The 23,534-nt window shown below is 42.4% G+C and overlaps 2 protein-coding genes and 1 long non-coding RNA gene across 3 annotated transcripts in view; 1 reads left to right on the top strand and 2 right to left on the bottom strand.

The window, feature by feature from the left end:
* Positions 1 to 1,267: 1,267 nt before the first annotated feature.
* MORN1 (MORN repeat containing 1) lies at positions 1,268 to 17,701 on the bottom strand. Its single transcript, XM_074306511.1, has 6 exons — positions 17,511 to 17,701; positions 8,925 to 8,996; positions 7,933 to 8,031; positions 6,118 to 6,228; positions 2,755 to 2,845; positions 1,268 to 1,486 (listed from the first exon to the last, which is right to left on the bottom strand). Exons 1-6 carry the CDS (start codon positions 17,584 to 17,586, stop codon positions 1,309 to 1,311), a joined length of 627 nt encoding a protein of 208 aa, XP_074162612.1. The 5' UTR covers positions 17,587 to 17,701; the 3' UTR covers positions 1,268 to 1,308.
* Positions 15,276 to 16,895, bottom strand: LOC141564253 (uncharacterized). Its single transcript, XR_012488601.1, has 2 exons — positions 16,381 to 16,895; positions 15,276 to 16,167 (listed from the first exon to the last, which is right to left on the bottom strand). It is a non-coding gene; the product is annotated as an uncharacterized LOC141564253 (long non-coding RNA).
* RER1 (retention in endoplasmic reticulum sorting receptor 1) overlaps positions 17,669 to 23,534 on the top strand; it is a 16,059-nt gene continuing 10,193 nt past the window's right edge. Inside the window, exons 1-2 of the mRNA XM_074306513.1 lie at positions 17,669 to 18,062; positions 21,643 to 21,730. Coding sequence (XP_074162614.1) covers positions 21,650 to 21,730 — 81 coding nt within the window. The 5' untranslated portion in view covers positions 17,669 to 18,062; positions 21,643 to 21,649. The remainder of the gene's footprint in view (positions 18,063 to 21,642; positions 21,731 to 23,534) is intronic.

Below are 23,534 nucleotides of genomic sequence, written 5' to 3'. Positions count from 1 at the left end.
GTGCCCATGATTCTTAGGCACGCGGCGCTGCTCTGGAAGGGTGGCTCGCTTTCCCTGCGAGTGCCTCAGTTGGCCCATCCTGGGGTCCTGCCCTGGGCACCGGAAGCAGGGGATGCCCACATCCAGCTGCCCGTGCCCTGGCTCCCTCACTCCCTAGTAACTAGGGACGCTCCCATTAAGAGGCAGACAGAGCGACCGAAACCCGCTGATGAGCCAGGTGGCCAAAGGGCTGTGCTGGATGACGGTCCTGCGCCTTCCCGTGAAGCTGCTGGGGACGCGGCTTGGGCCTGGGCAGACCAGCCGGAAGGCCGGGGCAGATAAAGACCCTAAGTCCCCGGAAGGTCACTTCCTGATGGCGAAGCTTTTTGTTATCTTCTCGGCCGTTTGTTTTGGGGGGATGGAGAAGAGAGCGCTCAAAAACTGCCCCAGTGAGGCATTCTGGGGAATGGAGCATGGCAGACATGTTAACAGATAGATAATCAGCAGGAGTAGCTTTCTACTTCCTGGATTCACGCATGAATGGCGTTCTTGGGCAATGAGATGCGACAGATCATGTGCCGGCAGGGACGCCAGGGGAGGGCCTGCTCTCCTGTGTGAAAACCTGTGCCTCCGACCTCTCTTTTGCCAGTCTTGCCGCTTACCTCAATGAAACAGCGCCCAGATGAGAGAGACAGGTTTCCCGGAAGCCAAACCCCGCGACTATTCTCTAACTGCAATATCCTGCACATTGCCCAGATTTCCTTTTTTCACTCCGGTTCTGAAGGACACAGTGACGTTCCCTCTGTGCAGGGAAGGAAACTCTCCTCTCGTCCCTTCTCTCTCTGTGTGAGAGGGAGCCGGGGACAGCAAATTCTCATTCTTAGGTTAACCTAGCAAGGGTTTCTCCTTGTGGCTTCCTCCCACAGTGGCCTCGGATCTGAGGTTTAAAAAAGAAATCATTTGTATCGGCTGAAGAACCAACCTGGGCGGCAGATTGGACCGGGACCATGACATTACTTCTCTGGAGCAGGTGGAACACTCGGAAGACAATGCATTGTACAAAGCCCTGACCCCATCCGACTCAAAGTCTAACTGCTACAAATCAGCAGCAAGTGTTGTTCCTTGAATCAATGGGGAAACACACCATTTGTCACTAAATTAGTTCATGGAGCAAAGACTCCCGCATGCCCTATTGTTACTATGGGGTGGTGGGATGAAGGGGAAGGCCCCCTAGTGGAGATTCTGCCCCCAAGCTTTCTCCAACACCCCACTGAACTCTTAAACTGGCAGGTGAAGGAGGCCCCCCACGGGGAAGGCCCGAGCCCAAGGTCACGCTGGCTCACTGCCAGCCCGACCTAATGATCCCGGAAAACATGTCAGCGATCTGCTGGGATGTGACCATCCCCTCCTCCCAGATACCTTGTAAATGGATCCGTCTGCATAGTGCATCACCCCGTGGCCCTGTCGCTGGTCCTGGATCCAATCTCCTTCGTAATTGTCGCCATTGCTAAATCACATAAAGAGAGGAATCGGGCTGGAGGCGAGAGGTGGACCATGTGGTTAGACAGGCCCTTCCACCCGGCCACCTGCTGTGGGGAGGCAAATGGCTCCCTCACGAAAATGGAATCCTCTACAAGGCGAGGGGATGGGACTCGCCACAAGATTTTGGCACTCGCCTTGGGAAGTGGGAGACCAGCTGACAGGGAGTGATTCAGATTGATTCCTGTGACTAGTGTTCAAGACTTTTCCACCAGCGACTGAAGCAAAAATAGACACCGCACAGATGGTTCTTGATGAAATCCTACCTTTTGCCTCGTCCCTGATTTTGGAAGGCCCACAAAAAGGAAAAGTCCCCATAACCTTGCCGTTAAGTCACCCAAAGGAAAAGCTGTGACACTTAAGACAAAGGCTGGGATGGACCTGCTTAAGGAAGGTCGATATTGTCCTAACTATTGGGAGGTCACCCACATTCTTCATTTTTATCAATGCAGACTGTTGAAAAGGTATGGCGTTGGCAAGTTCCAATAAAAAGAACGGAGAATAAAAAGGAAAAGGTGGCTCCATATTTTTCAGTAAATTAGCTAGTTTTTACTGCATATAAGGATGCCACAAGCAGAATTTTGCATATGAGAATCTGCCTTAAGAATTTGTTTTAAATATGTTTAAAACATATAACATTATGCCTTGCTTCTTAAAGGAGAAAGCCTATATATTGCCAGAGCATGTCATCTCTCAAATTTCTTTCAAGTTTTCACTGTATAATACACACAGATATCGAGGGGTCCTGAGGCTATAACCAAGATAGATACTCTAGGATAAGGTTGCAAGGTTTCGGGAGGGCAGGAGGAGGCAAAAGATTTTCTTTTTTAAAAAAAGATTCTGTTTTTTTCTTATTAAACAAGCAGTAGTGATGACGGATTTTAACAAAGAAACGAGCAGTTTTAAAAAGTGTATTTTAATTAACATATGAGCATTTTGGAAAGGAAGTCAAAACTATGGCTAAAAATGTGCTTTTTTTTTTTTTTTTTTAAACATATCAGTGTTCTTTAAGATATGTGGTTCTACACCCACAACTCAAAACAGTTCTATTAATTACAAAATATGTCTTAACGTGTTCAATGAATCCATTAGCTATAGATAGGGAAAAATACACAAAAGGAAGCCTGGGCTTTGTGAATGTGAGCCCAGATTCATTTCTCATCTTTTTGGACTTGATACAATATTTCATTAGGAGATGAATAATTTTCTTGGGGATCATGAATCAATCAGACTTACTTGAAGATCATCTGTCCCACACCATGCTTTTTATTTTCATGAAATGAGCCTTGGTAAACTTGTCCATTTTTATCAGTGAGGGATCCATACCCTAAAGAAAAGAAAAATAAATTCTATACATGTGACCAAAAACAAAAACAAAAAACAAACCTAACAACAAACAAGCATATTTTATGGCTTTGATAAAAATCTGTTAGCTCTAGTCAAGATGTTTTTTTTGCTGTTGCTGTTGTTTTAGTTTTGTTGTTTTGCTTTTAACCCCAGAAGAAATCTTTACTTTCCAATAACGACAGGAATTTTTTAGTTTGGATGGCCCATTTAATAAAAAAATATGGTTTCATCAAAGTGTTTTGCTGTTTTCAAGTGATTCTGAAAACTCCAGAAATATCATGGGAACATTTCCACTGTCATTTCTCCTTTTTGACAAAAGATAAAATCTGTAGTGCTGTGGGTAGTTTTATTACCTTTTAAGCAAAACTATTAAAAATCAGAGTTTTTGATTGTGGGGCCTATCAGTAACAATAATCAAAGTGCCATTCTAGCTATTTGTATGAGAATTTGGGTTTTGCATCTACTTTAGGCATTTTTATAAAGTATAAATACATTGATCATTCTTTATGATTTTATCATCCGAGGTTTGTCTGTGATTTCTTAAAGACCAGAATTTGTGATGTTTACTGTTTATTTTAAGTCAGTTGTTATGTAGCTGAAAGTGATAAAGAAGCATTTGGATTTAATTTGGCATCTTTCAAAAATAGACAATCCCTTGGAGTTGTAAATTAAACAAAATGGGAAGTGAAATTGATTTGCAGGACCAATGGAGGGTCCACCCATGTCATTGAGTATTGAGGTCTCCATACACTGGAATTAGACCCTCAGGAACCAGATCATAGGACAGATCACAGAGTCATAAAGGGAATTTTTTTTTCTTTTCTGTGTTGGAAGACGTCAACAAGTCAGTCTAGTTGTAAATAATGAAAAACAAGTTCAGTCAGTCAACTAATGAGCATTTATTAAGCTTAGCTAGGACCTACATTATTCAGCTGAGAAGGCCAGAAGACCAGGGAGGAAGTTAACCAAATAGTCCAGGTGAGAAATGATAAGGGTGTGAATTAAGGTTGTGGATGTCTGAGTGGAGAGAGGGGAACCTATATGAGAGATGTTGTAAAGGTAGAAATGACAATATTTAGCAATGGTTGACTATGTATGGTGAGAATAAGGAGCTGAGAATAACAACAATAGCAGCATTTGTCTAGAGCTTTAAGATTTGCAAATCATTTTACAAATATTGTCTCATTTGATCTTCACCACAACTCTGGAATTTTTTTTTTATTATCTCCATTTTTTAGATGAGGAAAGAGAGGCTAAGGGGGATCACACAGCCAGCAAGTCTCTGAGATCCATCAGATTTCCAGTCAAATCTTCCTGGTTGCGAGTCCAGAGCTCTAGGCACTGCACTCCCCAGGAACACAAGGTTGAGGCTCCATGACTGGGTGACTGGTACCACCTTTTATCATTTCAGGAAATTAAGAAAAGGAGATGATGGGGAAAGGCAAATTAATTTTGTTTTAGACACATATAGATATATACCTATAGCATATCCAGATCAAGAGTTCAAGATTTTCAAGAGAGAGCCTAGGGAGAGATAGATATAGATATAAAATATGTTCTCTCCTGAGATAGATAGATAGATAGATAGATATAGATTTAGATAGATAGACAGATAGATAGATATAGATAGATATAGATATAAATAGATATATAGATTTAGATAGATAGATTTAGCTATATATATATAGATAGCAAACTACAGAGAGAAATATAGTGATATACATACCTATTTATCAATACACACACACACACACACACACATACACAGTGATATCCACAAATTATCTGCATTGAAATGATAATGGTCCCCATGAGTACAGGTGAGATCATCAATTGAGGTAGTACAGAAAGGACCCAGGACAGAGCTTTGAGGAACTCCCACTGGTAATTAAGAGTGACCTAGATAAAGAACCAGCAGAGAAGACTCAGAAGGAGCAGTTGGACAGATGGGAGGAAACCAAGGAGAAAGCAGTGTCATTAAAAACCCAGAGTATCCAAGAGGAAAAGGTGATCAAGAGTGTCCACTACAGAGGAGTGGGCCAAGATGAATGAGAATTAAGAAAGACTATAAGAAAAATAGGGACAGGTTGGTCCATTTTGGGAAAGAAAAACAAGTCATCATTGCCTTTCAGCCAGACATCCTTAACTGGAACTTATATTTTTGTAAATTGTTATTTAAAGATTTATCACTGTGACATTCGGAGTTGAAGTAGTTTCCTGTGTCTTTTGCAATGAACAAGGCTTCTCTCTCATATTTGGTTATGACTTTTTTGTTTTTAGCCTGTAATATACCAGAAGGGGAAGTTTTGAGTGTCTTACCAGAAAGCGATCATTGGAAACTCAACAAACTATATATGACTCACTGGGGTAGGTGACTTTCAGAAAAAAGATTTAAACACAAAGGTACAGGGGGAAAGTATATATAGAAATCTTGTTAGCTATTGGTTGTGTCCTTTGTTTTTGAAGAGGCCCAAAATGATAACACTATGTTAGAGTTGAGTCACAATGTGCTTGACTGACTTATTAGACTAATGTGAGCTCAGAAAAGTCAACGAAGTGAATCTTTTTTGCAAAGATTATGCTTAAAAATTTTTGAGCTGAGCAAAGGATACTTAAGTTGACAATCAGATTTGGGTTTAAAATAAAATATGCCTGGATCGACAAGTCTGCCTCCAACAAATAGCTGAGTGACTATAGGCAAGTAATTTAATCTCTCAGAATCCCAAGAGACTCTCTAAAGCCAGGACAAGAGGAGTGGCCAATCTGCTTGGGTGAAGGGACTCTGCACACCATAAGGTACTTCATATATTGACAAAACCCCAGACACATACCAAAAAGTCAACAACAATGGAAAGATGGTCATTCATTCATTCATTCAGCATCTCGGATTTATCAAGAAAATCAACATAAGCAAGCATACATTTGCAAATGAGCTTACCCAGTCTGCAGATCCTGATCTGAGAGGAGGCTGAATCAGCCTAGTCCCAGGCTTTGGGCAACACTGGGGGCAGGCATTCCCCAACCGTCTCAGGATTTTGAGATAATCAAAGACGGCACCCATTCCTTCCACTGTGTTTACAAAGTCTGAACATGCAAGTCACCCAGAGCTACTTGTGTCCCAACCAGATTCTGCCCCCAAAGTCAGAAATCTTTGGAGATGGAGAACAACAAAACATTTCCTCGAGGCTGGATTTGGCAATGAGCATTTTCTAGACAATTATGAATAACGATTATACTTAAATAAAAAAACACCTTCTCTCACTCCTTGGGAAAATTCCCCTTCATATTTTCCACCATCTTTGTATCTCATTATTCCGTGACCATGAAGTTCACCTAAAACAAACTGCCCAGAATAGGTGTTTCCTGGAATAAAAGATAAAAGATAAAAGATAGAATAAAAAAGCAAAAATATATTTTCAGATTCATCATTTTTAAAAAATTTTGTATATATTTTATATTACATATAATATAAATTACATGTATTTTATATTATATATGATATAAATTACATTTCTTTTATATTATATATGATTTAAATTACACTTCTTTTATAATTATATATGATATAAATTATACTTATTTTATATTATATATGATATAAATTACATTTATTTTATATTATATATGATATAAATTACATTTATTTTATATTATATATGATATAAATTACATTTATTTTATATTATATATGATATAAATTACACTTATATTATATTATATATGATATAAATTACACTTATATTATATATGATATAAATTACACTTATTTTATATTATATATGATATAAATTACATTTATTTTATATTATATATTCACATATATATGAATTCATATGTATTCATTCATTCATAATATATATTTCATTCATAAAATATATAATTCATTCATACAATTCATTCATAATATATTATATAATTATATATAATATAAAATATATAATATAAATTGTATATAATATACTATATATTATATACATTTTTAATATCCCAAGTGCTGTAACAATGAAGTTCCTGCTGACCAATGGTTATCAATATTGAAACTGTAGGAATTAATCACTGATGTCTCTTTTTAAAAAATACCTACTCTTTGTAATGAATGGGGGATTTAGGTCTTTGAAAACTAATGAATCATAATCCATGTTCTCTGAGACTGAGAAAACTAAAGGGCCTTAAATGATGTTAGTTCTAGATTCAAAAGAAAACCCTGCCTCTGCCATGTTTCAAATATAGGAAGTACTTTAATGTCCTGTTTCCCCCAACCCCATTTGTGTGTATGTGTGTGTGTGTGTGTGTGTGTGTGTGTGTGTGTGTGTGTGTGTGTGTGTGTGTGTGTGTGTGTCTGGTGGTGTGTGCATATATAGTCCTGTTGGTTTTCTGTACTTGTGCCTAAAAATGCTAAAAGGCCCTAGAAGGACCACTTTCTCACTGGAGGCACAGTATGGATCCAAATCAATCACAGAAAACACCTGATCTGCTCTGTATTTGTTAGGGAACAGATATCAGAATTCTAGCTTTAGGAATTGTTTTTATTAAACCCAGCAAATCCACTCCATTTATGCTAGGATTCCTGATTGTGCAGAGCTCATATTCCTGGTTATGATATAGAGCTGATGCCGTCAATTTTCTGTTCTTCCTCCCTCACTTCCCTATAGATGAAACGTGTATTTAATAGCTTAAAAGGGGGGAAGGGAGGAAGAATAATTGTTTTCCTTCACCACAAACTGAGCTAAGGAAATCCAGTTTGCCAACAGGGCTATAACTTCTAAAGTCTGTTGTAGCATCCAGGCATCAAGACAGTCAATAGAGTCTTATTGATTTGAATGGAATCAAACAGCATGTGAGAATCTCAACAGCCTTAGTTCACAGAACATTTACTGAACCTCTCAAGGGTTTTTTGCTTGTATGTACGCATGGGGTTCCTTGTAGAATGCAGTCCTTGCAGAGGATCCTTTATCTCCAGTTAAGGATAGAAAACCCTTTCTGGGCCCTTCAAAAACCAGGGATATATTTACAATATAAATGTTTTACAAAATTTAACAAGCAAAACAAACTCCAAAGAAAGCTGACCTGATGATGCCCAGTATTGCTGTCCCATTCCTATGATCTCACCATCTACAAATTCGCCTTCGTAGTAACTTCCATCCTTAAATAACAATTTTCCATGACCTGATGAAATGATAATAGTTCACAATTATTTCATATTTTAAGGTTTGCAAAGTGATTAACATACATTATTGTAATTCAAATTCCAGCTTAGGAAAATATGAAAATCTTTTACCAATAATAATAAATCTTTAAGTTGGTAAATACTCAGGTTTCAGAGCTGAGAATTTGGTCTCAAGATCTGTTGGTTCCTTTATCTGGGCCCACCATACAAAGGCATCATGTGACTTTTGAAAGTCACTGGAATACAGAGTAGTCTGCAGAGAACATTGCAGTCTAGATACTTCCACAATGCTAACCAAAATTTTACTAAGCATTTGAATATCATTGTGTCTCAGTCAAATGTGTGTGATGATGATAAAGGCATTAAAATGCAATTAATATTTAGCTTAAAATCCTTCAAGAACCTCGGGAGTCCTAGAAATGTCCTCAGAATATATATTTGATAACCGTTATCTCTCAGTACAAGGACAAAGTGAACACATGTTCAGTAGCTACAGTAATATTAAGATCGAATGAAGAAAAAAATGATTAAAAATGTCCTTCATCCAGGTAAAGCTTTGAGAAAACAAATTGTGATAAGATAAGTCAAATTGAAATTGAGCAGAAATGGTGATATTCTGTACGATCTCAGAAAGGACACATAGGTCCGATTTGTTGAGAAGAATGCCAATTACTAAACATCCTGCAAATCTCTCTGATGGACTTTTACACACGAGAACTCATCTTCCAGCTTCCTGGGCTACCATTTTCTAGAATGGCTCCAAGGCTCAAGAGTTGCCCTCCGTTTTTAGATTTGGCCAACATTTTAGAAGCTTTTTTTTTTTTTTCATTTTTATTAGACTATGAACGGGGTTTCATTCTCTGTTGACAATGGCCATACGTCTTGTTCTTACCATGTTTCTTCCCATCTTTCCATTCTCCTTCATAGCGAAAGAAAGTATTTTGATACATATACTTCCCATAACCTGAAGACAGAAGAGAGGCAGATGTATCTCCATCCAAGTTAATGAGCCTCTGTTGCAGACGAGCTGTGGACATGAAGCCCCGGGCCTTCGGCCTTTGCCCTAGGGTTTACGTTCTCCTCTCTAGATCCCCTCCCAAGTATCCTGACCACCTCTCACTCATTACCACTGGAAGTGTGGTCCAGCCTGGGGCAGCCTCCCTTGCTCCCTTCTTGAGGGACTACCCTCCCCAAGCTTTCCCTTCTGGGGGCAGAGATCAACTCCCTCTCCCTCTCCACCCGGCTCTGCCCCCCCAGCTTCCTCTGGGGTCTTTTCCCATGAAACTGCCATCTTGGTCTGGCACAGACAGCTGTGCTTGGTGAGTGTTCCTGGAACTGAATGAGTCTCCATTCTCATGTGCCTGCCCCCTTAGCTGTTGGTTGGTGAGCTCCTCTAAGTGGGCACCCCCAAACTTCTGAGCTGGATGCTTCCTTTTTCTCCACTCAGATACTAACCTCATTGGTTCCCCCAGCTTCAATCCCTATCTATCTTCCAGACTCATACATTTGGGCCCTGTGCCCCAGGTTTGAGAAGCCATCGGTGCCAGAGCACACAGAATACCAGGTTCTGGGCTTGAATCCAGACTGAGATATGCCCTGCTGGGGGACTTAATGGAGTCCTGTTACCCTGTATGCCTCAGTCTCCTCATCTGTGAAATGGGCTGGAGAAGGACATGGCCAACTACTCCTAAGTCTCTGTCAAGAACCCCAAACACTGTCACAATGTGTCACTGAACCACAGACTGAGGCAAACAGGGACCAAGGGTCTCTAGCTGCAAGTGTCTGAAGGCAGACTCAGACTTGTCAGGTTGGTCTTCCAGGCCTGAAGTTCTCTCCAGTGCCATCTCCATTCCAACCCCCCTCCCCTCCCCATGAGATGCCTGGACTGCGTGCTAAGCTGCTCTCCACTCTAAGCGCCTATTATGTCCTCTGACCCTTCCCAGCTGGCCAAGTCACTTCAGCCTGCTTGCCTGGGTTTCCTCATCTGTAAAATGGGCTGGAGAAGGACATTGCCAACTATCTCTGCCAAGAAAAACTCCCAGGGGTCACAGAGAGTCGGACATGACTAACTGGACAGGCCTTAGTTTCCCGAGTTCTACTCCCCACTCTGCCACCTCTCCAGCGGGTGTTTCAAACTGGTTGTCCCTTAAGTCTAAAATATAATTCATTGTCCATCTCCAACTAGCTCCTCCTCCCTGCCTCCAGTGTCCCTAGTCTCCATTCTACTGAATTTTACTATTTATCAGATCCAGCCCCCTCCCTCAAATCTCCCAGGTTTGCAACCTTAGATTATCTTCACTCATATCCAGGCATTTGTCAAATCTTGTTTCTCTCTCCCATAGAATCAACTACATGGAAATGTCCACCAGATTAAACATTTGAAAGGTAGAAGAACTGACTAAACTATCTAAGCTGTTCCAGGAGGAAAGCGTTGGTAGGCTACAATAGGTTACCAAAGCTCCTTCTCTGGGGAGGGCTATCTCTATCTTTACGTTGTCATTTAACACCTTCAATTAAAAAACACACTCCACATTACTAATCGCAAAAGAAATTAAATTTTTTTGCAAGTTAAAGCAATTCTAAGATTCCACTTTATCCCTTCAATTAAAAATAGGTAAAGATGGTCTGTTGGGAGGGACTTTTGAGAGGGCAGACATGTTAACCAACTGTTAGTATTGCTGTGAAGTGGCTGATCAATTCTGGAAACAGTTTAGAAATGGAGCTAAAAACATCTCTGAACTATATCTACCCTTCTGAGCTAGCTATACCACTACAGGCGTATACCCAAAGGCATCAAAGACATAATGAAAGGAACCAGAGGCACCAAAAATGCTTCTAGAAACACAACTGGTTATAACCAATAACCAGAAAGAAAGAGGATTCCCATCCATTGATAGTGAAACCAAATGGGGAATAAAATATTACAGAATATTAATGTATCTTTAAAAATTACAAAAGGGATGGCTTCACAGAAACCTGAAAAAACTGAAGTAAGCCGAGCCATCACATGCAAGGGAACATAACATTGTGAAGGCAAATGCCTTGGGAGATACCACAGGACAAAGGACCTTGGCAGGGTGGGATATTGTAGAGGTAAATGAGACATAAAGCTTCAGACACAGCAAGTGTAGGAATAATCGATTTTGGTTACTGCCCTTGTTTGTTACAAAGGAGGAATTTAATTTGTGGAGGTCGGGGCAGGTAAGGAATAAAATAAAGTACAGCTCCGGCTCTGGGGTTTCTTTACCAAAGCCTATTCCCAATGGCAGTCTAGGTTCCCTCAAGGGCAGCTGGCTGGTTTTCCTCTCAGAATTCTAGGGGCAACTGGAAGGGTTTAGGGATGTACTTTTGTGCTGTCGTTCATGTCGATGTCAACATAAGGATCTGTTGTGTGAAGACGAAGTTAGCACCCTGGATGTCTTAGAATCAGCCAGAGTCAGGATTAGCAAAAGTCCTTGGTTTTTATTCTTGGTCTTTAGGGGTAGAAATGAAGGTAATGGATCTCTGTGACCTTCTTTCTCCTCTTCTACTCTGGCTTGTCTTACTCCACCCCCTAATCCTTCCCACAATTCTCTGTATACACCAAAAGATTGAACCAGCACAGAATAGTGGAAAGGGCCATTTTCCAAGCATATGCTAACGGAGTATTAGCTAATCGATAATTAGCCTTAAGTGCTTGGGTGTCCAACCTAAGTGCATCAACTCAAGAGTTTCAGCCCTTTACACTGTTGCTCAGGAGAACCCAACAATATGCTTCCCTCCAATGATTATCAGTTGATATCAGTAAGCCAACCAGACTTGATTAGCCTTTAGGAGGGGGTACTAAGATAGCAAATTAAGAACCTCAGCTGGCATAAAGTATTCCACTCGTGCTAGGGACACACTCTCCCACAAGGCAACTCGGAGTCCTGGGGAGACTGGGCTCAAACTCAGAGCACATGATCCAGCAAAGTGGGTCACTCACAGCTCCTTCAAGTCTTTTGCTGAAACTCCTCTTCTCCCCTCCATCATGCACTTTAGAGGTTTCTCATTGACATGGCATAGTTTTCTCCTGGATGCTCAGTATTCTCCCGAAGCTGCAAGCTTGTGTGGGAATGAAGATCTTGCTTTTTGTTTTAGCTTTTGACAACAGATAAAGCATCTTGACATCACTTGGGAATTCAAACAGTTGTAGAACTGATTTTACTGCATGTCAAAGTTTTGCATGTAAACACTGTTTTTCCTTGCAATTTTAGGTTGAATTAAAAGACATCACAGGGGCAACTAGGTGGAGCACTGGATAGAGCACCAGCACTGAATTCAGGAGGACCCCAGTTCAAATGTGATTTCAGACACTTAACACTTCCTAGCTGTGTGACCCTGGGCAAGTCACTTAACCCCAGCCTCAGGGGGGGGGGAAAAAGAATTAAAAAAGAAGATTACTAAGTTGGCAATAAAAGCTAACTTCCAAAGTCCTTCAGTATTTGATGACAATGATTGATAGTGGTCCTTGTTCAGGAAAGTTTCAATCTTGCCCCTGAGCTAAAAAAAAATTGCAATGAAACTTTTTTCTTCTTTTCTTGTTTTGAAAAGATAGAAATGTACAAATGATAAAAATTACAATAAAACATCACAATAACTCTCTAAAAAATACTTCTAACTTATAATGGCATCAGGATAAGATGTAATGCATGCACAGTGGGAGAGGTAATGAGAGGACTACTCCATTATTCATACTACTGAACACAGCCACTGTCATGTGAAAAACATCCATAGACAAAAGGTCTAAGAATGAGTTCCAATAAAACTCTATTTATAGATACTGAAATTGGAATTTCATATAATTTTCATGTGTCATGAAATTTTCTTCTTTTGATTTTTTTTCAACCATTTAAAAATGTAAAAACCATTTTTTAGCTCATAGGCCATACAAAAACAGGTAGTGGGTTGGATTTGGCCTACAGGTTATATACTTTGCCAACTCCTGCTCCAGACTTAAAGTGATGGAAAATATGTCAAAATTAAAGATGTGTTGTCCATACGTTTTTCCCAGAGAGCTGGTTGTTAAGCATTTACCAGCATGCATCATTACACATACTTTACTTTTAACAGGCAGAACCTAGCCTTGGCATAGAGCCTCAATTCCAGGACTGAAGCTAGAGAGATAAATAAATCAATGAAAACAAGGTTATAAATCTAAGCTCCCCCAAACAGAAAAGGTAACAACATTTTTAAGCAAAAACTCACAGGGGAAAAAAGTGGATTTTTACACAAGGATTTCATGAATACCTAGTAGAAATAAAGAACAGTTTTTTGGGTTTTTTTGTTTGTTTTTAAATAAAGAACAGTTTTAAAATGAAATAAAAACTCTGGAGAAAAGACCTAAAAGGAAAATAAATTGTTTAGAAGAAAAAATGTAAACCTTCCCTCAGAAATTGTCTCTCTGCAATTAGGGTATTCCAAGCAGACAACCAATGACTTTACATGACAGGAAGAAATATTAGGAAAAAAATCAAAAGATTGAAAAAAATAGATGAAAATGCAAGATACCCAATATCAAAAACTAATGACCTGAAGAACATCCAAGTTTAAACGATAACAGGCAGTGATGGGAAGGGATAAGAATAAGAGGAAGGATAATATTGGAAAGACAAGTGTCATAAGCAAATAGTGTTTTGAAAAAAAGAGATTTCAAAACGGACATTGAAAAGGGAAAAAGAGAGGGCTGAGAAGAGAAAAGCAGATTCTTAGAATCTAATAGGGTCCCTTAAATTGCCTCATAGACAATTGAAAATTAGTTATGTGGTAATAATAGAATGGAAGAATATTATGCTATAAGATCTGACAGAAGACAATTTTGGAGACTTCTTAGTCGTATGAACTGATACAAAATCAAATGAGCAGATCAAGACAATTTATACCGATATCAAAAATAGGAAATAAGAACAATTTTGAAAGACTTAGGAATTGTAATCAATGCATAACAGTTCTCATCTCCAAAGGGCCTATGGTGAAACATACTCCTCCGGCACTGAGAGGAGATGAAAACCAGGAGCAGAATGAAACCTATTTTGGGACATTTTGCTTGACTTTATTAGGAGGTTTTTCCCCCCTTTGACCCAGCAGTGCCATCACTGGGTCTGTATGCCAAAGAAATCATAAAGGACTCACATGTGCAAAAACATTTGTAACAGCTCTTTTTGTGGTAGCACGGAATTAGAAAAGGAGTGGAGGGTGCCCATGAATTGGGGAATGGCTGAATAAGCTGTGGTACATGAAGGTAATGGAATATTATTCTGTAAAAAATGAACAAGCAGATTATAGAAAGGCCTGGAAAGATTTCCATGAACTGACATTGGAGCAAAACAAGAACAACCAGGAATCCATGTGTGATGATCAATTATGAAAGACTTGGTTCTTCTCGGTGGTTCAATGATATAAAGCAGTTCCAATAGACTTGACAGAAAATGCCATCTGCATCCAGAAAAAGACCTAAGGAGACTGAATATAAAGCAACATAAGCTATGTTCACTTTTTTTCCTGTTTTTTTTTTTTCTCTCTCTCATGGTTTTTCCCTTTTGCTCTGATTTTTCTCTCCCAATGATTCATAAAGCAATGTGTATTAAAAAAAAAAAAAAAAAAAACCTTACAATAAAAAAAAGAAAGAAAATAAAAGGTTTACCACCCCCCTTCATTCTTCCTCTTTATTTTTTAATGGAGTGAGGGGAGTGGAATTGAGGGGGGGTTGGTGTTAGAAAAAATGACGTCAAAACTCCATGACGACATGTTTTTAAATTCACGGAAAAGAAATGAAGGAAGCTTAGGCAAAAGAAAATAGTTCTAAAAGTGGCCTGCTCAATTTATCATCATTATTATAATCTGTATATAAATTATCCCATTATATAATACACTGTTACAATCATAGTAGAAATCATATTAGGATATATAATAATAATATGTAATATATGGTAATTATATGATAATATGATTTGACAATACAATATGCATAATATTATAATAATGTGTTGATATAATGATAATGGGACAATATACACCACCTATAATTTTTAGAGCAAGTAGTATGAAATGAGAGTTGTGGTTTCACGTAGGATTTTCTTTTTTCTGTTGTACCACATGTATAGAAATGCTTTTTTTGATGAATAAGTCCAAAAATTTAAAAAAGCAAAATAATTTTTTCCTTTTTCAAAAGAAGCAATCTATAATACAGATTTACAGCTTCATACAGAATCCTCTTTTTCTATCCTTTGTATTTTGAAATGTTCATGTTTGTTAATGTTTGTCAAGTTCATAAAAAACAAAACATTGAGAGAAAAGACAGCTGACTATCAGGCTTCTGAGGGTGAGAAGGAAGATGAGAGCTAGATAAGCCACTTTGTTTTTAAATTTTAATTTTTTTGCTGAGGCTGGGGTTAAGTGACTTGCCCAAGGTCATACAGCGGGGAAGTGTTCATGTCTGAGACCGGATTTAAACTCGGGTCTTCCTAATTTCCTCTGTGCCATCTACTGCCCGGCCCCTTTGCTTTAGCACAACACAACCTCCTACCTAACAAACCTCCTTAAAAAGTGCACCGTAGATTATGATGATTATCAAAAAGGGTCATTTTTTGTCCTTTAGTTTCGATGACGTGATGCTAGTATTGAGCACCGTCTCTGATCCGTGTTAGGGGTGTTTTCCCTTGCTGTTCCATAAAGACGTCACTGTTGGGCGTCTGTGCAGATTGTCCCTGGGGCTCTTATTGTGGATGGTGTGCATGGCCTCTCGGGTTCCTTCTGCCTTATTGATCCTATGAAGAAGAAATAGGCGAGCCATGCCACGGCCCCTCGGGATGGGCTCAGCTCGGCAGCCAGACGCGGCCCTCAGCTGTTTCCACTCCCTTTTCCTCTTTCTGTAACCAACCTTGCCGCCCCACAAAGCTTATCTCTCTGCTCCCAAGATACAAAACGGGGTGCAAAGGTGACGGAAGAAGGGGAGGGGAGGGGTCTTCTCCCCTAGGGCAGTGTAGGCCTGAGTTCCTTGGGTTGGAATCAGGAGGCTGCATCCTCTGCCCCCTGGACCCGAGGATGGCTGGGAACTCTTGAGAGGTCAGAAGACTGGAGGACTTTACAAGGGTGTCCCTGGAACCGCGGTGTTTTCACTGGGGAGGAAGGACACCGAGGAAAGCAGCTCAGGACTCTCCCGGAGCCACCCCATGTCCGGGGGAAACCTCCCCAGCGCACCATGGCGGCGAGAAAAGGAGTGCCCCCCCCCCCCCCCCCCGTGCTGGATCATGTGCTCTGTGAGCCCCCTCGCCCCAGGCCTTGTGGGAGGTGTGTGGGACGCTCTACACAGGCCGAGGTTCTTCCTCTACCTCAGGCAGTGCCCGCTCCGACAGGCTACTCAAGTCTGGCTGGCTAATGGCTGTCAACTGGTAGTCCTCCCCGCTCAACCGGCGTGAACTAAGCACCTGCCCGGTGCCGGCACTGTTAGCAGCGCCCCTGCTGCCCGGAGCAGACGGTGAGGGACCTGCCAGACACCACAGCACGTGCAGGTAATCCCCCAGGGGAGGCACCGCCCTGGGCGTGGGCGGGTAAAGGCCCTGCATAGAGTGGGGTTTGGTTAGGCTCCAAGGGGGGGCGGTGAAAGGCAGAGAAGAGCCAAGCAGAGAGGCTGCCGGGGCAGATGGAAGGCCAGCGTGGGGGCCGCGGCCCGGCCTCCGGAGTCCGAGCAGGGGGGTTTTAGGAGTGGGGCTCAGGGGCTCTGCGGGAGGGTCTGGGAGCTATGAGGGAAGGGTCTGGGGGCCATGAAGGGAGGGGTCTGGGGGCCATGAAGGAAGGGGTCTGGGGGCCATGAAGGGAGGGGTCTGGGGGCCATGAAGGGAGGGGTCTGGGGCCATGAAGGGAGGGGTCTGGGGGCCATGAAGGGAGGGGTCTGAGACCATGAAGGGAAGGGACTGGGGGCCATGAAGGGAGGGGTCTGGGGGCTATGAAGGGAGGGGTCTGAGACCATGAAGGAAGGGGTCTGGGGGCCATGAAGGGAGGGGTCTGAGACCATGAAGGGAGGGGTCTGGGGGCCATGAAGGGAAGGGTCTGAGACCATGAAGGGAGGGATCTGAGACCATGAAGGGAGGGGTCTGGGGGCCATGAAGGGAGGGGTCTGAGACCATGAAGGGAGGGGTCTGAGACCATGAAGGGAGGGGTCTGGGGGGTATAGGAGTGGGGCTCAGGGGCTCTGCGGGAGGGTCTGGGGGCCATGAAGGGAGGGGTCTGGGGGCCATGAAGGGAAGGGTTTGGGGGCCATGAAGGGAAGGGTCTGAGACCATGAAGGGAAGGGTCTGGGGGCCATGAAGGGAAGGGTCTGGGGGCTATAGGAGTGGGGCTCAGGGGCTCTGCGGGAGGAACGGGGAGCTATGAGGGAGGGGTCTCAGTCACAAATTCTCCATCTGGCCCAATGCTCCCTGGTCCGCCGGCCCCCGGGGGACCGCGCCCACACAGCCGTTACCGTCCCGCATCATCCTCCGCATCGAGCCCTGGTAAGGCGAGCGGGAGCCTTCAGGTCTCTGGTTGTCGGAGTCCATCTTGCCAGCCACGGTTTGCCTTGACAACCGCAGATCTTGCTCTTATTGGTCTCTTGGTTGCTAGGGGCGGGGTTTCCGCTTCCACCTCAGGTGATGATCTAGCAGAAGAGGCGGAGGGTGGGCAGGTGCGGGGAGAGGGGGGAAAAAAAAATCTCTTCCCAGCCAGCGCAGTGCGCCTGTGCGGCCCGCCCCTGGCTCCCTCTTCCTCTTTTCCCTGTCCCGGTAGGTGGCGGCCGGTCCTGCAGGGCCCAACGGCTCAGAGGCTGGCGCCGGAAGCGGAACTCTCTGGCGCCCGGTAGCCCCGCCTCCTGTGGGGCGCCATCTTGGATGCCCGGGAGGAGCGGCTGGGGGGCGGAAGTGCCGGGCGGCAGCCTCCCGAAGCCAGCAAACCGGCGGCGGCGGCAGGGCCGCTCCTCCTCCTCCTCCTTCCCGTGGCCCTGAGGGGAGCCGTGGCCCGGCCGCAGCGGCGCAGCGAGGTGCGGGGCCTGGGAGGCGGGGCCTGGAGCGGGGGCCCGGGCCTGGCCGGGGCTGGGCGGCTGCGTGGCGGTAGGGCCGGCTCGGGCCGAGGCCGGGGCCTAGCGCGGCGGCTCCTCCTCTTACCCCCGGGAGCTGTCAGCCCGCCCGGGGCGGAGCCGGAGCCGCGGAGAGTGCGGCACCCCGGGGTGACGGTCGCGCCCCTCCTGGCCGGGGAGGCTGCCCGGAGTCGGCTTCGGGCTTCCCCGCCCGGGTCCGGGCCGGCCCTGCCCGCTGGCGGCAGCGGTCCCGCGGATTCCGGGGTCCTATAGCCGCGGCGGCCTGGAGGGGACGGCGATCCGCGACGGAAACGTCCTGCCCTGGGAGGAAACGGGCGCCGCGCCGCAGTGTTCTCGCCCTCAGTCCGCAGGCAGCGGCCCTGAGCGCCCCGAGGTACCGCCCGGGGCTGTGCACCCCGCCCCCGGGAGCGGGGTGCGCTCCTGTGCGTGCAGCCCCGGGCGCGGAGCGAGGCCGTAGGCCACTGACCCTCCTGCACGGCTGTGTGAGCATCCGTGCCCAGGTGGCAGGCGTGCAAAAGATGCTGTCTGCCCACAGGCATACAGCAGGCATCTAATACGTGCTGGTTATAAATATGCCTTGCATAGTGCGTGCAAACATACATGGGTGCGAGGCTGAGCATGTGCACATATGTCTTCACATATATGGCATGCCAGACATCCACCTGCCTGTGTGCTCACATGTATGGCCTGTGAACCAGCCACCTGCACATATGAGCTTGTGTGTATGCGAGGCAGGCTCTGTGCATGTGTGCTTGTCACATATGAGATGCGAGGCAGAATCCATGTGGGCATGTGTGTGTGTGTGTATATCTGCTCCTGTCATAGATAAGATGTAAGGGAGACATCCGTGTGGATGTGCGCCTCCAGGAGGGCCCAGGCCAGCGGTGTGTGTGCTGCACCCAGTGATGAGACAGTAATTAGGTCAATTTGAGTCCTGTCTCTCCCAGGAGCCTCTGTGGTTTATGGTTACTACAAACAGTTGGGAGCTTCGGGTCTGGAGAACTTAATTGTTTTAATAGGCATGCGAATTCTTGAGTAGGAAAAAAAAGAACAGTTACCCAACTAACGTAGTGGGATGGTAAACATATCATGGAGGGATAGGTGGGCCAGGCCAAAGGCAGAGGGCTTCCTTCCTTGCTCATAGCTGAAACTTTATGATGTTTGAACTTAGTTTAACTAACTCACATTGGGACTTTTGAAGCAGTATTCCTGTGGAGGCAGTCTGCTTCATACGTTTTGTGAAGCTTTTATTTGTCAAAATAGAATAGACTTAGTATTTGGAGTTTTATTTAGAAAATTGCATTGTATGTAAAGTTGTGATCCTTTCCTCTCTTGCTAAGGCTGTTACCCAAGAAGCGAAAAGTCAGCTTCGATCTTAGAATTTCTAGATTTAGAACCACTTGTTTATGGAGGGGCGTTGTGGTTTGTTTTAAGGGTTGCTATAACCTGTGTTTCTAAGTCCCTCAGTTGTAAAAGAAATGACTCAATTGATTTGTTCACTTTGGGAAGCTAAAACTGATTGAAACAAGTGCTTGTTTTTGTAAGACTTTTCCCAAACTGTTTAAATTTGGTTGAAGTTTGAGATTTTTGAAATTTTCCATTTTAGTACGGGATAACTGATTTGAAAGATTTTTGTTGGTCTTTTGAAACTAGCCTTATTTATTTCTTTAGGTAGAAAACCTACAAGCATTGCACCTAAATTATTTCTTGAAGCATTTTTCTTATATTTTAATATTGTGAAACGCTCTTGGAAATGCAGTTAAATGATTTCCCTCTCCTTTGCCCAAATAGTAGTGTCATCGTATACCTGTGTAAAACTGAGCAAAATTGTGGAGACAATGACCTAAGACTGCTAAACCACTTAAGATTTCTTTGTTAGATCTAAAAACAATTTAATGGCTAATGAATCTTTGTAACCTTTCACCTTAGATATTGGCATTTTTAGGCATTTTATCAATTTTTTAAACTACTGCAGTTGCCTAACTATAATTTTTTGTAATTTTGAGGGAGCTAGTAGTTCATAATCATATTGGTGAAGGAAGGCATTTTAAATGGCTACAAAAATTTATTATTGCAAGTCATGTCCCAGGACTTTTTAGTCTTACTCAACAGGCTTTGAAGCCATTAGTAAAGGAACCCAATTCTAGTCAGGCTTTAGCAGGTCTGGTAGAAAACTACTCCTAGATACCCATTTATCCTAACTCTCTTTAAAACAGCTTTCTTTTTTTCTCCTCTAAATTTTAGTAAATTGGAAGTCTCTTCCTAAAATTTTCTATGCTACTACACTTTGCCACTTTTTCTTAATGGCTTTGTTTTACAAAACTAAAGCTGAAGTGCCATATTACTGTGTTCCACCCATTGGTGATAGATCCAGGAAGTAACAGTATAGAGTCACATTTAGAACTTTTATAACCATGTGAATTTGATGATGTGGCACAGTTTCACTGCTCAGAGTCCATTCTGACCTGTTTGAAAGATCTAAATCTGTACTCTGGAGCCAACAGATTTACATGTCCAAAAGGAATGTGTCCTGAGTGGAGCTCTTCCACTTACTGGCTTAAGTTTGGTCTAGGAGGTAAAGGGCGGGGCCAGGACTTCAGTTTTATTTGGACATTTCCATTCATGATAATGATAATATTAGGTTCTATTAGGGTATTAAAATGGTTACCGGATATTATTTGCATATTGCTTCTAAATAGTTTTCACTTATGTTATTCCTCATAGTTTCACAGTAACCTAATGACGTTACTAAGAACAGATATTTGTTGTCTTGTTTTATCAAGTAGAAACCTGAGACACCTCCCAGGAAGTATACATGATATTTTTTCTTTAAGTGCTAAGAATAAAACTGATACATAGAACTGAAAGTCCTGGTGTTTCCAGTAGAAGAAATAGTTTTTAAATACTACTTTCTGAATTATTTTTGAATTAAGGAAAGGAAAATATTTTACTTCACATCATTTGCTCTCTTCTGTTTTTAACATCTTCACTTCCAAATCTCTTCCACTTCCCTATCTTTTTATAACAAATTAACAACAACAACAACAAAAAAAAAAAAAACAAAGGGGAGGAAAGAAACATTTCAGCAAAAGTAACCAATACACCACCCAAGTCTCATTTATTTTAAATTAAGTTCACATATCATATTTTTGGAAGCAGGCAAGTTTACAAATCCAACATGTAAGATTGGGTACTAAATATGCTGTGTATTTATTTCCTGAGACTGAGCAGTCTGATTGTTTATTTTAGAGATCTAAGAATCTGTGATAGCTTGTGCAGCAAAATCACAATGTTGATCAAAATTGCTCGGCTGTGGGACAATTTATCTTCCCAGCCCAAGAGTCTTTTTCTATACCACCATGGAAAGAAATAGTTGTTGTTGGTAATTTGCCTTAGAAATAGTGTAGCTGGATTATTTTTATTGTTGCATCAGGCACTTTTTGTGGAAAATAAAACCTACAAATAACTGCTTAGTCATATATTCTGGATTTCTTTAACTTATAAATACTTTATGTGTTTGCAGCAACAGAATGTCCGAAGGAGACAGCGTTGGAGATTCTGTTCATGGGAAGCCTTCTGTGGTGTTTAGATTTTTCACAAGACTCGGACAGGTTTGTTTTATATGGGTAATTGAAAGAGCAAATAATTGACTAATTATTTGGAACAATTATTTGTAACTGTATTCCTGAAACAGTTAATTATGTGCTTAAGGCATTTCTGGGTATCACTGCCCATATGGAGAGGGATAAGGAAGTCTTCAATTATTCTTTTTGTTTACATTTTATTTCTCAAAATGATCCAATTGCAGTCTGCCAGAAACTTTGGCCTGTGTAACTTTTATCCTTATTGATTCTTCTTGTGTAGCCAAGACTTTCTCATCTTTTCTCCAGGAAGCTTTCCCTTACTATTCCAGTCCACAGGGCTCCAAGAGGTCTTTTCTCTCTTTGAACTCCTAAATATGTTGCATTTATTTAGCAATTAATTGCTTTTGAACAGGGTCTCTTCAAATTGTTATTTATATTGAATATTTTGAGCATTTCAAGGATTTGTGTTCTTTAACAAGATTATAAATTCCAGGTAGTATGTTTATATTTCTTTACCACTGCTAAAGCCAATCATTATACATTTGTTGATAATTGTTAAGCTAAATGGTTTATTTAAAGCATGAAATGTTGGTGGATAATTGGTATAAGGAATAGTGAATTGAATACAGTATAGAGGCATACATGTATATTTTAAGGAGGGAAAGCTCTTTCAGGAAAGGTTTTATGCAGAGATGGGTGCTTTGGGTCTTGAAGTAAAGGACTTTGGTTAATGGAGAAAGGAGAAATTGCATTCTAGTTTCTTCCATAAGGACAAGAAATGTGGGGCAGCTAGATGGTACAGTGGATAGACTACCAACCCTGAAGTCAGGAGGACCTGAGACACTTAACACTTCCTAGCTGTGGGTTTCTAGGCAAGTCATTTAATCTCAATTGCCTCAGCCTTCCCCCCCCCCCCCCAAAAAAAAAAAAAAGAAAGAAAGAAAAAAGGACAAGAAATGACCAAAGATATGAAAATAGTAGAGTATAGACTTAGGGAGTGGAATGTAGTCCAGTTTATTTATAATATACGGTACATGAAGGGGAAAGTACAACTCTGGAAATCAATATTGAAGCCAGATTGTAAAGGGCCTTTGAATGCTGGAATCAAAAAGTTAAGCTTTGATCAGAAATAGGAAGGTGCTAAAGGTTCTCCTGCTGTTTTCCCTTTTCTTTCCTCTTCCCCTCCCCACTCTCCCAATAATTCAGTCCCTAAGTACCACAAGTCCTGCTGCAGTGGCCCAGCTGATCTTACCTGCATGCTGTCTTCAGTGTCCCCATCTTTCAGACCATTGTAGTGCTTTGAAGCAGCGAGAGACTTGGTCCTACATAGCTTTGCTCTGCTCAGAGATCATCCAGATTCCCCTGCCTGGCCTCCAAGGACCTTTCTACTACCTTCCCTCCCCCTTTCTCTGCCCCAGATGTGTATATATACACCTGTGTACTTGAGTATAAGGAAAAGGCCATGTGATTTGTAATGGGGAAAGTCGTTGTGGAAGAGGTAGGAGCTCATGGAAGAAATGATGTTTGTGTTGGGCCTGAAAAGAAAGAGAGGAATTGAGTGAGCATGGGGAAGGGGAGGATGTCCTGGCTTGGACAGTGGAGTGACTGTGTAAATCAGAGTTCTCTCTGTCTCCAGACAGATGTTTGAGAGTCAGATCACCAAAGGAAGAAGACAAAGGAAGCTATAAGGGCTTGGTGTAGTGGAGGAGGGGAGGCATAGGAGGAGTAGTTGGGGAAAGGGGGAAAACCATAAGCATGTATTACAGAGCCATGGTACCCAGGAGTGGGTAGTCTGCTCTGTCAGATACAGAGACAGGTTAGGAAAGTGAAA

The sequence above is a fragment of the Sminthopsis crassicaudata genome, chromosome 3 (assembly GCF_048593235.1).
Source record: "Sminthopsis crassicaudata isolate SCR6 chromosome 3, ASM4859323v1, whole genome shotgun sequence".
In the NCBI taxonomy this organism is placed as follows: domain Eukaryota; kingdom Metazoa; phylum Chordata; class Mammalia; order Dasyuromorphia; family Dasyuridae; genus Sminthopsis; species Sminthopsis crassicaudata.
Note: the sequence above shows the minus strand (reverse complement) of the source record. Positions and strands in the feature narration are given on the sequence as shown.

What these genes read in the sequence shown, in the direction of transcription:
- MORN1 (XM_074306511.1), bottom strand. Translation starts at nt 17,586, where the DNA reads ATGGACTCCGACAACCAGAGACCTGAAGGCTCCCGCTCGCCTTACCAG. An exon ending in GAAAGATGGGAAGAAACATG is followed by an intron (nt 8,032 to 8,924) that starts GTAAGAACAAGA and finishes TCATTTCATCAG; the next exon opens with GTCATGGAAAATTGTTATTT. An exon ending in TTCCCAAGGAGTGAGAGAAG is followed by an intron (nt 2,846 to 6,117) that starts GTGTTTTTTTAT and finishes TCTTTTCTTTAG; the next exon opens with GGTATGGATCCCTCACTGAT.